Source organism: Euphorbia lathyris, chromosome 10 (genome assembly GCF_963576675.1).
Source record: "Euphorbia lathyris chromosome 10, ddEupLath1.1, whole genome shotgun sequence".
Taxonomy (NCBI): domain Eukaryota; kingdom Viridiplantae; phylum Streptophyta; class Magnoliopsida; order Malpighiales; family Euphorbiaceae; genus Euphorbia; species Euphorbia lathyris.
Window position 1 is genome coordinate 37,016,069 of NC_088919.1, and position 14,729 is coordinate 37,030,797.

The following is a 14,729-nucleotide window of genomic DNA, read 5'->3' on the forward strand; positions in this document are numbered from 1 at the left end:
TGCAACTATTAAATTAATTTTCACAGAATTATATTTAATCTTTGCATAACGGAATGAGTACGCGAAATGTGATTAGCAAATCCGAAACATTCCCCCAGAGCTATAAGAAGACATGTTGATTCTGTCGTTGACCTTTCCGTATTAGTGACAGTATAATTCGATCCTTTATCAACTACATCCTTGAACTGAATCTTATGACTATGGATAATGTCAAGTCACATATAGCGAGACGTTCGTTTTACTTGTACAGGCCGAGTCAACTCCAATTAGATAGGTTAAGTGAAATCTGTATTTCAAGTCTTAAGCTATCACCTTGCAAGGATTTAAAGTCGAGTCTTCCACAAGCGATCCATGGACGTATCTCCCATTTATCGGGAGTGACAAATGCTCAATCCAATGTATAATTATCCTGCAATTACTTTCTGTGATACCCAACGTCTGTCGTTCACACCCCAGAGTCATCTCTGTTATGGATCGTGTTACAACAGGATCAAAGCATCACATTCCGTAATCCAGAATCACTAATTAACATTCCTTTGAGTCTGAGGATTACTTATACCTATTAATACCAATGAGATGAACATGTGACAATGATGAATCTACTCATCCTGTTATCTCAAGTCGGGTCCCCAATCCTAATGAACTTCTTTTCATTGGATCCATGTAACTGTCCAGATATCTGTATATATGAAGCTTGTGAGATCAGCTTTCTGCCTCGACAGAAGACATTGTTACATGCAAGTCTCAGCAGCGATATGTCAATCCTAAATATATTACTTGACTTGGGGTGGTTTTAAGTTTATTAGTTTATCATAAAGTTTCGTCTCACTTCATGCTTGTATGAACACTTTATAATCACTTTAAACAAACTTATGGATTTCCTTTTATTAGACTTTATTTAGTTCTTAAAAAGGGATTGCCTTTATATAGTTATGAAACCATATCTCATTAAAACAAACGATATAAAGAACACTTCATTTACATTAAGTTTGTATCCTAGAACAATTGTCTATAGGACATTAAACCCCAACATATATTTTTCCCATATATATATATATATATATATATTGTGGGAAAATTATAAAATTGGGTCAAATGGGAGACCCATTTACTCAACCTAATACATATCTAAACTATTTTTGTGTGACTTTTCCAAAATACCCTTAATATATATATGACACTTAGAAATTTTTTAGTCTTTCTTCTTTCTCCCTTCCGTACGACTTCGCATATTTCGCAATATGCGAAGTATGCGAAGATAATATTTAGTTCATAACATGATTTTAATTGGTCATGTCCCCGAAAAACAGAGTAAATAATAATTTAACACATAGTAACTAATTGAGACAAATAAATATATAATATACAAAGAAAAAGAGAAAGAGACAAAAAAAAAATACTAACCTCAATATATCCTTCTTGCCTTGAGAGCTGAGTTGAGAGAGAAAGTTGAAGCAAAAAATTTGATAAAAAGAGAAAGAAGGCGAAACAGAGACACAAGAGAAAGAAAAAGAAAAAGTTAAGTTAGTATAAATTATAGTTGGGCACACAATTTGTCTTTCCACACAACTTTTTTTTTTGGCATGTGAAGGACCAAAACGACGTCATTTTGGTCCTTCACAAGAAAAAAAAAATCTGGCCTAGTATGGGCCTAAGTTTAGGCCATTCTCGACCAATTATGATACACTTGCGGCAGCTCAGTGTTTGCCCGCCTCAAGTTTGGGGGTGCTAATTCAACACCCCCACCTTAAACATATGGGGACAAGGGGCCAGAACCACCCCTAGTTAGGGTGGTTCCGACGGCCGGAGGGGCCTGGCCCCCGTCTCCGCCACTGCATGTTATTGATTTTGTTTAATGCAATTTATTCTTTGATTGGCAAGTGTTGTTCATTTTGTTTAGTTTTTGATTGGCAATTTGGGTAGTAGAATCTATTTGTCTAGTGCAATGTTTATGAAAAAGCATATTATGTAATCTGTTTCTCTAGTACAATGTTCATGAAAAATCCTATTGTACAATATGTTTCTCTAGTACAATGTTCATGAAATATCTTGTTATATAATCTGTTTCTTTAGTGCAATGTTCATGAAAAATCCTATTACTGTATGTAATTTGATATTTATGTCGTTTTTGTTTTTTGAAGTTGGATATGTCTTTGATGAATTTGTTTTGGTGTCATTTAATTTAATATTTGTGTCATTTTGATTTTTGAAATTAGAGTTAAGTTAAATTTTGTGTCATTTTGACTTTACGGATGTTGTTGTTGAAGTGCAACATCAGACAATGAGTTATGCTTCTGATGTTATTGTTTTTATATACTTAATAGTTTGGTTTTTGAAGTATGCTTATAATAATTATATATATATATATATATATATAAATATTATGGGAAAATTATAAAATTAGATCAAATGGGAAACCCATTTACTCAACCTATTACATATCTAAACTATTTTTGTGTGACTTTTCCAAAATACCCTTAATATATATATGACACTTAGAAATTTTTTAGTCTTTCTTATTTCTCCCTTCCGTTCGACTTCGCATATTTCGCAATATGCGAAGTATGCGAAGATAATATTTGGTTCATAACATGATTTTAATTCGCATATTTCGCAATATGCGAAGCATGCGAAGACAATACTATTTCGCAGAATAACTTTCATTTTCGCAGATTTCGCAATATGCGAAGTAAAAGACGTTCTTTTAAACAGTATTATCTTCGCATACTTCGTATATTGCTAAATATGCGAAGTGGTATATAACAAAAAAAAACATAACAACAAGAATACAACAATGATTTTAACATTAAAATCATAACATTATCAAAATTTACAACAAGATTGCAACAATAATTCATAACCGAAATCCTAAATCCCAGAAGCGAAGAAAAATCGGTGGAATAAGCGTCCTTTTTTAGATGATAAATGGAACCCAAAGTTTGTGGTGATTTTTCTTTTCTTTTCAGAAAAGAATCCAAGAAAAATCGGCAGGTTCCCACCTCACCTCCCCTACATCCCAGTACACCGTCTTCTTGAAAGGGATGTTATGTATTCAACCTCCTTCACAAAAATTAAGTCGTGTTAGGAAGAAAAAGGACGAATTGGCTTCGCGAAAGAAGATTCCGCAAAGTCTACGAAGAGAAATGTACAAGAAAGAGGACGATTTTACTTCGCGAAAGAAGATTCCGCGAAGAGAAATGTAACAGAAAAAAGGACGATTTTACTTCGCGAAACCAGATTACACGAAGTTTGCGAAGGTAAATCATGAACATTTCTTTTCGCGGACTTTGCAGAATCTGTTTTCGCGAAGTAAAATCGTCCATTTCAGCCTCTTTTTCTTAGCAGACCTTCGCAAAAATCATTTCGCGAAGTGATTTTCTAGGAAAAACGAAGAGAAAACAATAGATACTTACATTTTTCCGCCTTTTACCATTAAAATCGTCAATAACCATATGATGAACGTAGAAAAACAATCAAAATAACGTCGATAACGATGTCTTCGATCTGCACAAGAAGAAAGAAACACGAGACGAGAAGAAACAGGAAGATGAAGAACCGTACCTTAATTTTCTAGAAATAGGAAGATCATGAATGAGGAGAAAAAGAGAGGAAGAAGAGAATGACATGGTGATAAAGAAATTGGTGCATATTTCGCAATATAAAGGAAGAGGAGAAGATCAAAGAGCGGAGAATGGGAAGGGGAAGAGAAACCTTAAGGAAGACGAAGAGGAATGAGAAGATAAAAGATTGGAGTATTTTAGAAAAATTACACAAAACTAGTCTAGATATATAATATATTGACTAAATTATTAAATATGTAAATACATCTTCCATTTTCATCCAATTTTATAATTTTTCCATATATTATTTAGGCAAAAAGCATCCTGAGGCCCCTGATCTTTCATTGTTTGGTGCATTAAGCCCTCGATCTTTTATTTAGACACATTGAGCCCCTGATCTTTCACCATTTGGTGCATTAAGCCCTCGATCTTTTATTTAGACACATTGAGCCCTTGATCTTTCATATATGGGTGTATTAGGTCCTTCCATAAATCAATTAATATATAGATTTATTAAGGGCATGTTTGGTGTGACAACAAATGATGTTCTAAAAATAACAAATTCTAAAATAAAAAATATATTATACAAATTAATAAAAATAATTTAAATAAAAAATAAAAAAATTTATTGAACACAATAAAACCTTGTTTTTCGATAATTATGTTCTAAAAATAAAAATAATGTTAAAATTGAAGCACATTTTGTGGAAATAAGAAGGTTAATTTTATCAATAACAAGTAACTACAAACAACTGTTAATGAAAAGAGATTTTAGTGAAAAGCTCCAAAATGTTGCAATCTCCAGAGAAAATGCGAAACGCTGCAGTTATATAAACCTAACCAAACATGCCCTTAATAAACCTATATATTAATTGATTTACGGAAGGACCTAATACACCTATATATGAAAGATCAAGAGCTCAATGTGTCTAAATGAAAGATCGAGGGCTTAATGCATCAAATGATGAAAGATCAGGGGCTTAATGTGTCTAAATAAAAGATCGAGGGCTTAATGCACCAAACAATGAAAGATCAGGGGCCTCAGGATGCTTTTTGCCTATTATTTATCAAGTGATCTTTATCCAACTACAAGTTTGGTTTGATGTATTGTACGGTTCTGACAATATTGGTTATTAGGTTAAGATATATGAACTCAATTTTTTTCTTTTTCTAAATTTTACTAACTCTATCGACTCTCAGTCTCTCATCTCTCCGCGCGACTGCGCCCCTACCAGCTCCACCAAATTTCTACAAATCCCGATCTGCCCCATCACCGTCCGTCGACTTCCTCCATCTTTGGTTCTTCTACCTCTCCCTCTCCCCATCCATTCTGATTTCTTGCCCATATCTCATCCATTTTGATTTCTTCTCCCATACTTCTAGAGAGCTTCTCTCTGCTGATCTTGTTTCTAACGAATCTTCTACTTCTTCCAGGTATAAAGAACTCTAAATCCCTAATTCATCTCTTTTGGGTTTTCCTTTTTTTTAAGTATCGATGTTTCTGTTTGTTTGGTAAGAAAAAGAAAATCATGCATGAAATAAAATCATCTCTTCTATTAATTAATTAGTAGCTGGTTGCTGATTTTGAATACACAGTAAGAATTCACTCCCCTTGAAATATTTTCCATAAAGATGCAGAAGACTGGACATACATAAATGACATTCAATATTTGGTTTGAGAAATCTGTGATTAATTGGAAACATGTAGAGATTAGACACAAAATCGAGGTGTATATTAGTTCTAATTTAATTATATAAATTAGTTTTTACACCCCGTTTACATCCCTACCTCAGCTGCTAAAGCTAGATACTCTATTCAATTTCAGGTAATTGTATTGTTTTTCCTAATTAACTGCTTCAACAATTGCCCCTATTTCTCTTTTCAGCTACACAAACTAGTTTATCATTAATTACTAATTTCTCATTCTACAACGCATAGTTATTATACTTTTCACCTTTTTTCCCCCTTTTTTCTTGAGCTAGTATACGAAATATGCGAATCTATTTTGTTTTTCTTGCTTTTGTTTGTAGACATTTTTTGGGGTTTTTGAGATTCTTAATTTGGAGTAGACTCACTGTTCTCTATGATACCTTGGCATCAGTAGTTGGTGTTGTAGTAAATCATTTGTTCTTACTTGCATGCTCATTCTTCTCTAACTTGACATTCTGCTTTCGCTGCAATTTAGGGTTTTCGGAATGGGTTTGACCAACTTTATCCTCACGGTGGCCGGTGTCAGCGCTGTTGTGCTTCTGCTGAGGAGCGATGTTAAGCAATCGGCTTCAATTTTCCGGCGAAACATCAAGCAAATCCGTGAATGGGTCGAAGCAGAATCCACTGCTGCTTCCAAGTATGCTCCTTTTTGTACTCAATAGCATGTTTAATTGCTGCTATTTCATTCGGAATTGAATGTGGTTCCATTCATGAGCGAAATTGTTTGTATGTCAATTTGTTTGCTTATTCCAGTAGAATCACATCTATTTGTCAGCAGCATATCTATTGTATTGCCTTCTACAATTTATTTATAGGGGTTTCAAATTTTTATTTATTCTAAGACATAAAATTGGTTTTTAGTACTAACAAGGTCTCAGTCTGGATAAGATTATGTCTGTTATATAGATCCTTATTTTTCATCCGAGCTTTATATTGAGCTGCAATGCAAATTGGATTCCGAGCGCGATTGGCAGTTGTTTTGTAATACAGTTCCCAATTTCCTTGCATGAATTGGGATGTAAAACAAGTGTAAAGTCTAGCATTGGGGTATCCACTGTTGTATTTCATTAAACTAATAGAGTTGTGAATAAATGATGAGAGTTTAGGGGTTGGGGATTGCATAACGTAGCTGATCTTCAGTAGTAGAGTTATTGGTTTGCTGGGATGATTGCCTTAATTTTGTACTTTATTTCTGCCAAAGTCACTTTCTGATTAATCTAAAATGGACTATGTAAATGTGCCTTATTAGGCTTTCTATTTTTCATGGTTGGAATTTGTAGGAATTTTCAGGTAAATTTGCAGCTCATGGTCTTGAATTTTTTTACATTAGAAGTTTGTATGATCTCTGTAGTTGGCTGTCAAAATGAGTATCTCTTTGGAAATATTGAAATGACCATTGTGGTTATTGTTATATAATATCTCCTAATTTAATTAGATAAAGAAGAAATGTTGTCATTGTTATGATTTTCAAATTTTGCAATCGTCTCCAACAGTATATTCAAGGCTAAGGGTCAGCTTGTTTTGGGGTTAGAGGAGGTTAATTAAATGGAGGTTATTTTTCTAACCTTGCTTGGAAAGGAGTTTAAATGGAGGTGAGAGTTAAATGAAGGTTAGAAAACCTTGAAATAACCCCAATTTCAGTCCCACCAAATTGGTGGGATCTGGAGGTTCACTAAATAACCTCCCCTTCCATACCTTTAACGAACTTTGTCAAACCTTCGTCCAAGCAGACCCTAAGGGTTCAGCTTTGAAACTGTTATGGAATCAAATTGAAAATTTTAAATGATAGCATATTTTTTATCAACCTGGTTGTGTATTGTTTATTGGTTGCCTTCTTGACATGAACGTAAGTGCTGCATTATCATTATTAGAATTCCTTCTTGTAACCCGTCTTATTAACATGTTTATATTAGCCTGCTTATGAATGGCATTTTCTCAACTTCTGATTGTAACTTGATTCTTATGAAGACTAATATGTGATTAATGTATCTTATTCAGGGCAGAGAAGGCGAAACCAAAGGAACTGGATTCAAAGGTTCCTGAAAAGGAGCACCCCAAGGAGGACAAACATTAGTAATGCCTATATGAATAGAGATTCTGGTCATTTCTTTCTTTTTTTGATGAAGATTTGATGCTTTAGTTATAATAAATCTTGATTAATAGTGTCCAGGAATTCTGCATCTTGAATTTCTTTATTCGTCTAGTTGCAGCCAGAGAGATATGGTCCTTTTAGTAAAAACAGAGTTATACAAGCCTTTCTTTGGTCTTTAGAAGTAACTTCTGCTGTTTTTATCTATTGATCACAAGATTAGCATTCACATAGATTTTGTATTTATGATCGTTTTTAAGATAAACCTTCAAGTTTGATTGAAGTTATAGATATTCTGATTGTTTCATTGACGAATTACAATGCCTCCGATTAAATTTTAAAACTAAGGAGTTTTTTTTTTTTATTGAAAAAGATAATTGTTTCATTCATAGAAAAAATAACTTCTCTTCGCCTTGGGAGTTTCACGACCAATTAGTCGTTACAAGTTAAACTAAAGAATTTATTTAAAAGCAATGTTTTCTCCCCATCAGGGAAACAAAAGCAGAAAAAAAGAGAATAACTGAAATGGACAGCTCCAAGAAACGAGAGAGATCAACAAAATCGTAAATTATGGCCCTGTTTGGTAAAGAGCGTTTTGGGATAAAAAAAGCGGTTTTGACCAACTTTAGAGGTTTGACCACTGAAACCGCTAATTGGAGTGTTTGGTGGAGAGAGGTTTGAGAGATTGTTTTGGGATGAAAACGCTAATTTAGAAAAAGCTCTTAAAATGAGCTTTTTCAATTAGCGTTTTGCAATATTAAAATTAATGGACTTCTTTAACCCTAATAGATAGACTCCCTCTTCTCCTGCGTCAAAATTAATGCCCTTATTTGTCTTTTTGCACAAACCGCTATTATCAATCAGCTAATTTTTACCAAACAGGTCTACACAAATAGCTAATCAGATCAGCTAGTCAAATCAGCTAATGTAATCAGCTAACAACTAATTCCCAAACAGGGTCTACACAAATAGCTAATCAGATCAGCTAGTCAAATCAGCTAATGTAATCAGCTAACAGCTAATGTAATCAGCTAACAACTAATAGCTAATGTAATCAGCTAACAGCTAATGTAATCAGCTAACAACTAATTCCCAAACAGGGCCTATGTTTTTGAGGTTGAAGAGCAGTTTTTTCCAGTAAAATGTCAAATGGCAGAACTATAGAAAACCCACTGTTGATTAAGATTCATTAACTAAAAAGAATGCAGTCACAAAAATATTAAACAATTAGAAATGGAAACAGCTCCAGAAATTATATGTTATAGGGCTAAAATAGGGAGTGTAGAAATTAATGAGAGGAGAGAGATCTTAACTTGTTGATATAGTCATAAAGCATGTACAACAACGGTCATAGTGGCCATACCATAAAAACAATTAAAATTTAATAGCTTTTATATTACGTTTTGAGGTTTAATGTAAATATTGTGCAAATGAGCAAAGTTCAGTGGCCACTGGCGTAAATTTACCCTATGTGAGCACGGACTTTTTTGAGTCTAATGATGAAATTAAGTTGCATGTGTTCAACATGTTGCAGGTGGACCTGCGTCGCACGTACGGAATCACAGACCGAAATCCGATCTTCCGAATTGAATTTTGAGAGGTCTTAATGAATCCCATCCCCTGAGAACGTCATTACGCACTTTTCCGGACTCGATTTAGAGGTCAAACAAAGAAGTTATGACCATCTGAAGTTTCATGATGAAAACCTGGGACGAAAGTAGGGCAATAACCTTAAATTGGGACATTTTTAACCCTGGATTGTGAACACAAAAGTGCCAGTCTCGTCGAAACGAATCCAACGGTATAAGAATCGTCGATATCAGAGGTTGGGAAGGGCATTTTCGGGCCTCAAAACAACAAGATGGAAGAAGGAGAAAAGGGCAAATCTGCCCCTTTAAACATGTGGCCAATCGGCTACGTCGTCAGTTATGCGAATTTTATCATAACTTCCTGTATTCAGCCCCACTTCTTGGGCAGTTGATGAGAGCGGTTAGGATGTGAATATACATGGAAAAATTGTCAGTTTTCAGGGGGAGGGAACATTTTTGGGAAAAAGAAATACAGAGAGTTAGAGAGAGAGAAAGTGAAGATTAGCTCTTTTCTTTGATTTTCTAAAGCAAAACATGAAATTTCCTAATTAATCTAAGAGGTAAGAAAGATCAGAATTGAGAGAAAATTAAGGTATTTGAAAGCTTTTCTAGAGTGAGAAAGTGAGTGAAAGTGAGTGATCCCAGATTTCTCTTACTGATTCTTTGGGTAAACACCAAACCAAGAACACTAATCTTTCTAAAAAACAAGGAAAGGGTTCAAATCAGACATTTGAAGCCATTCCAGTCCTGTGCAGGTCCAGATTCACCAATTCCTGCACTGTTGACAAGTTTCGGTTGCGGTTCTATTCATCTGCGTTCGAGACCATAGCCCATAAAGTAACACTCTAAAAGGTTTAAAAGCCCCCATATGGTGTGCACTTGTGTTTAAATTCGTGTCTGATTGCTGTTTTTTTCGGATTTTGGAGCAAAATTCCTGATTTTTGAAGTGATTTTGAAATGTAATTTATAATTCTGAATTTATTTATCTTTTTTCTTTGGTGAATGGATATAAACTGAAAACAGATTAGAAATATTCAATGTTTTAATAAGAAGTCAATTGTACACATTTATTAATCAAACCATTGGAATGTTTAATTCGCGAACTTATCTCTGAAGAGATGACATAATGTGAGCGCATATGTAATCTATTTTTATATTTCCGGACATTAATCCCAGGTGGCGACTCTGACATATTGAATTAGTCTAAAAACATGATAAAAAATGCTAGTAATACAAGCACCGAAAGGGACCCGCCAATCATCTTCCTAAGACAATGTTAAATGACGGTGTACATTGCAAAACAGACCTTTCAAAAAGGGTCTGACTCTCACATCATAGTTATTAAAGGCATGCCTCAGCTAAGGCTCCAGCCTTAGCGCCTCTGGAGCCCAAAGGCGGGCGCGGTCAGTCAGGTGCGCGCCTTGGTGCGCCTCAAGCCAGAAGCTAAGAGCACGCCTTGGCGTGCCTCGGCTACCTTAGGGTATTTTAGGATTGAGTTGAGGGTATTTTAGGATTTTGAGAGTATTTTAGGGTTAGGGTATTTTAGCGTTTTCTCAGTTCAGAAAAGAAAAGAAAAGCAGGCAGAGTTTTACTACACATATCACAACAGGAGACATTTTGCTCTCCTCCTTCCATCAACGGTGCTTGCATCTTCCATCTACCAGGTATGTCTTTCTTCTTTCTCTCTTCTTTCTTCTTTATGTACTCTTCCTTCTCTCTTGTTTCTTCGTCCTGTACTATGTTTTCCTCTTCTTTTTCTATTCTACTCTTTTTCTATTATTCCTCTCTTCTTGCTCTGTTCTTTCTATGTTCTCTGATTCTTCCTCTATTCTTCTTTTTTTCTGAATTTATGTTAGTGTCTTTTTTTCAGTTTTTTGTTTGTGTTTTTTTCTTTTTTTAAGTTTCTGAATTTATGACATTATCTGTGTTTCTCAATTGATTTTAATTTAAAGATTGTATCTATTGCCTAAGTACTATTTATATAATTACATATGTAAATTTTTTATATTCCTAGACACCCAAAATGGAAATTGTTGGCAATCAAAATTACTACTCAATTAGAGTTTGCTAAGAAAGGAAGAGGAATGGATGGAACTTTCTTCCGCTTGCGCCGCTTCTCCATTTTCTTCACCAACCTAAGATTTTCTCAGCTTCGATCCAAACAACTAATTTACTCTCTTTTTTCTGCCTCTCCTCTCCAAACAACAAATCCACGTCAAAGATCAAAAGCTTGTAGATCGGTTTGTTTAAGTCTTAACTTGTTGTCCTCCATTTTCTTACTATTTCGAAGTTCCTTATCTTTCGGGTTGCTCCTACCTAGTGGAGGAGGAACTTCCTTCTTCCTCCTCCCACCATTTTTGTTTTTCTAGTTTTTTTCCTTTATTTGTTCGTTTTAGCTTTTTAAGTTGGATCTCATATATTTTACCGGATCTCTTAGTTCGTTTGAACTATATTTGTTGTTTATGATCTTTGCTTCGGTAATCTTTTCTGATTTGGCAAAAGCAGAAACGATAGATCTTATATGTGGATCACTAAATCTACATGGTTGCAAAAAAAGGACCCAGCTCCAAAGGTTCAGAATGGTTATAATGTTGAAGATTGGATTACAGTTACTCTTGCGAATTTGGAGTTACGAGAAATATATTTTCTATTTGTTGTTTATGTTAGTCGTACCTTAATGGTCTTTTCTGCTTTTTGTAGTCTTTTTCCTGTCTTAGTGGATCACATATTAGGCATAGCCTATACGTATGTGAGGTTTTACTCCTTACCGCTTTCATGTTTACTCTCAATATTCTTATTTAATAAAACATTGACATCATTATAAAAAAAAGGGTAATTAATTTATTAGTCCCTATATTTTGACAAAACACACTGTTTAGTCCTTGTATTTTCAAAAACACATGATAAAGTCCCTAACTTTTTTCTCAATGAACTGTTTAGTCCCTAACATTTTTCTCGGTGAACTGTTTAGTCCCTGCCGTTAGACTCTCATGAAGATTTTGTTAGTCAATTTGGATTTGCGTTCTTCTTTTCATTTCCTTTAAACTCTAATGCATCTGAAATCAACTTTGAATGTTCTTCTTCTTGATTTTCTTCTTAATCGTTCAAATTCGTATGCATTGGGTCTTTTCTTTTTCTTGTTCTCCATACAAATAACTTCTTTTAAATTAGACTTTCTCTTCTAAAGTTTGAAGGTAAATAGTAAAGGGTAATTTAGTCATTTCTGAAGTCATAAACGGTAAAAAAAATATAACAAACAGACGGAAGGACTAAACAGTTCATTGATAAAAAGGTTAGGGACCTTACCATGTGTTTTTGAAAATACAGGGACTAAACAGTGTGTTTTGTCAAAATATAGGGACTAATAAATTAATTACCCTAAAAAAAAGGAAGAGGAAAGGCTATATCCAAATTCCCCCGAAACATCACGTGCCCATTTTATGCTGAAATTTTAGTTAATATACATAGTTTTAGTGATGCAATTAAACGAGGTGGGTGGGGAATGCATTTCCTATCCCCGTTCTCCGACCAATCGAGGATTCTCTATCCCGATCCTCACGAGTTAGACAATGATATATTTGTCCTCATCCTCATCCCACGAGGTATCCTCATCCTTGTGGGGATCCTCATTCTCCGTTTACAGATGTTCTAAGAACCTTATCCCCATTCTCTGTTCCCATGGGGAATTACCGTTTATATCTCGAAAAAAATGAGTAATAAAGTCTAAAACTTTTAAGAAGTAGTAGTTAATAACAAGGTTATCAAACCCGGACCGGTCCGGCCGATCCAACCCGGTTCGACCAGAACCGGTCACAATTTCAGGTCGCAGGTGGTTCGGTTGTTAAATCCTTGAAAACCGTTCAGACCCGTTCAAACCGGATGGTTCAACCATGAACCGATTGACCCAGGCCGGTTAAGTGGTTTGGTTCGGTTTGCTTTTAGACATGTTTACTTAAAAAAATATATAAATTTTGACAAAGGTAGGATTTGAACCTTGGACTTTTGGTCTATAGACTCTAATACTCACCACTACACTACCATTTCACTTATGTCTATTATTAACTATTTAAGAATAAATAATAATGTTATAACTTAAATAATTAAAATATGATTTCGTATTATTATTTTTTATTTAGATAAATATCATTAAAAAATTATTATATTTTCTCAATATTAATACAGTTTAATTAGCATTTAGATTTTAAATATATACAAATAAATCTTAAAAATCTAATAAATTTAAATTTAAGTTGAATTATAAAATGCATATCTTATTAGCATATTTACATGTTAGTTATTAGTAAAAGATAATCACTATAATTTTAAAAGTATATATTTTCTTTAATTTTTATATTTATTTGTGATGTTAAATTTATTAATTTGATATCGTGTTTTGATACTAAATAAATGTTATTATATTAGTATAATTTTTATGAATATAGTTGATATTATACTATGTTATAAGATTAAATATGAATAAAAGTATAATTTGCACATGATTTTTTAATACCAGTTGAACCCCGGTTGGATTCCGGTTAAACCTCAAACCCTTGACCCTTTGTCTTTTCCGATTGTTTGACCGGTCCGGTTTTGACAATCATGGTTAATAATACCAAGCATCAACAATCATTCTCAAATTTTCCGAACCACAAAAATCTAAAAATTGAAAACAACTAATTATCTAATCAAAATGTACTTAAATTATCTAAAAAAAATCAATTATCAAGGGGAATAGTCAGGAATCCCCATCAGGAATCAATGGGACGGAGACGAGGATCTTAGAAACCTTAATATTCACTGAGAATATACGGGTCTTGATGAAGCGTAAATTAGTAATGGATCTAAACTTTCGATTGCACATCTTGGTAACTCTACTATTTCTCTTGGTCCTTCGTCCTTTCAATTAAGTAATATCCTATTTGTGCCAAAATCTGCTTATAACCTTTTGTCAGTTTATGCTCTAACGAATTCTAGCCCTACCTTTGTTGAATTTTTTTTTATGATCGATCTATATATCACAGATTTGGCAACGGGGAAGCTTCAATTTCGAGGCCAGAACAACAATAGACTATATTTACTATTTCTTTCTGTTTCAAAAAAAACTAACTGTTCTACTAATTTAGCTAGTTTATCTGTTTGGCATGATCATTTAAAACATGCTTCTTTTCCAATTGTTAAATTTATAATAAAATCGATGTTTCTAATAATAAACATTCTTTGTGTCCCCTTGTTGTTTGAGCAAAAGTCACAAATTTCCATTTGAATTGTTTGATAGTGTCTCTTCTACCCACTTGAATTGATTTGTGCTAATGTTTGGGGCCTTCATCTATTGCCTATATGGATATATATTGTTACTATGTCTTATTTCTTGATAATTTCACAAAATACAAATGAGTTTATTTCTTAAAGCATAAATTAGGTGTACATGACGTGTTTGCTCAATTAAAAATTGGGTCTTTTACGTAAAGATCAGAAATGATAAAAATATTTATAATTTAATCAAATTAATAATTTTATTAGTATTATATCAGATATATCATTTTTTATTTTAAAATTGTCAAATATTTTTGAATTTCTATCATCTTTTAACATTCTCTAACCATTTCTAACCAATCATTTATTGATAACTTCCTAATTGACAAAATGCAAAATATGATTTGCTATAACTGTAAATTACTTTTAATAAAGGCTTTTCTGTGTAATTTTCCCTTAAAAATTATGGTTGAAAAGTTCATTGCCAAACCTATTAAAATTCGTCAGTCAGATGGTGGTAGTGAATT

At 33.6% G+C, this 14,729-nt stretch overlaps 1 protein-coding gene across 1 annotated transcript; it reads left to right on the forward strand.

Moving 5' to 3' along the window:
* Positions 1-4,716: 4,716 nt before the first annotated feature.
* On the forward strand, positions 4,717-7,667 carry LOC136208287 (uncharacterized). Its single transcript, XM_065999100.1, has 3 exons — positions 4,717-4,994; positions 5,747-5,908; positions 7,270-7,667. The coding sequence occupies exons 2-3, from the start codon at positions 5,757-5,759 to the stop codon at positions 7,343-7,345; spliced, it is 228 nt and encodes a 75-aa protein (XP_065855172.1). The 5' UTR covers positions 4,717-4,994; positions 5,747-5,756; the 3' UTR covers positions 7,346-7,667.
* The last annotated feature ends 7,062 nt before the right edge of the window (positions 7,668-14,729 follow it).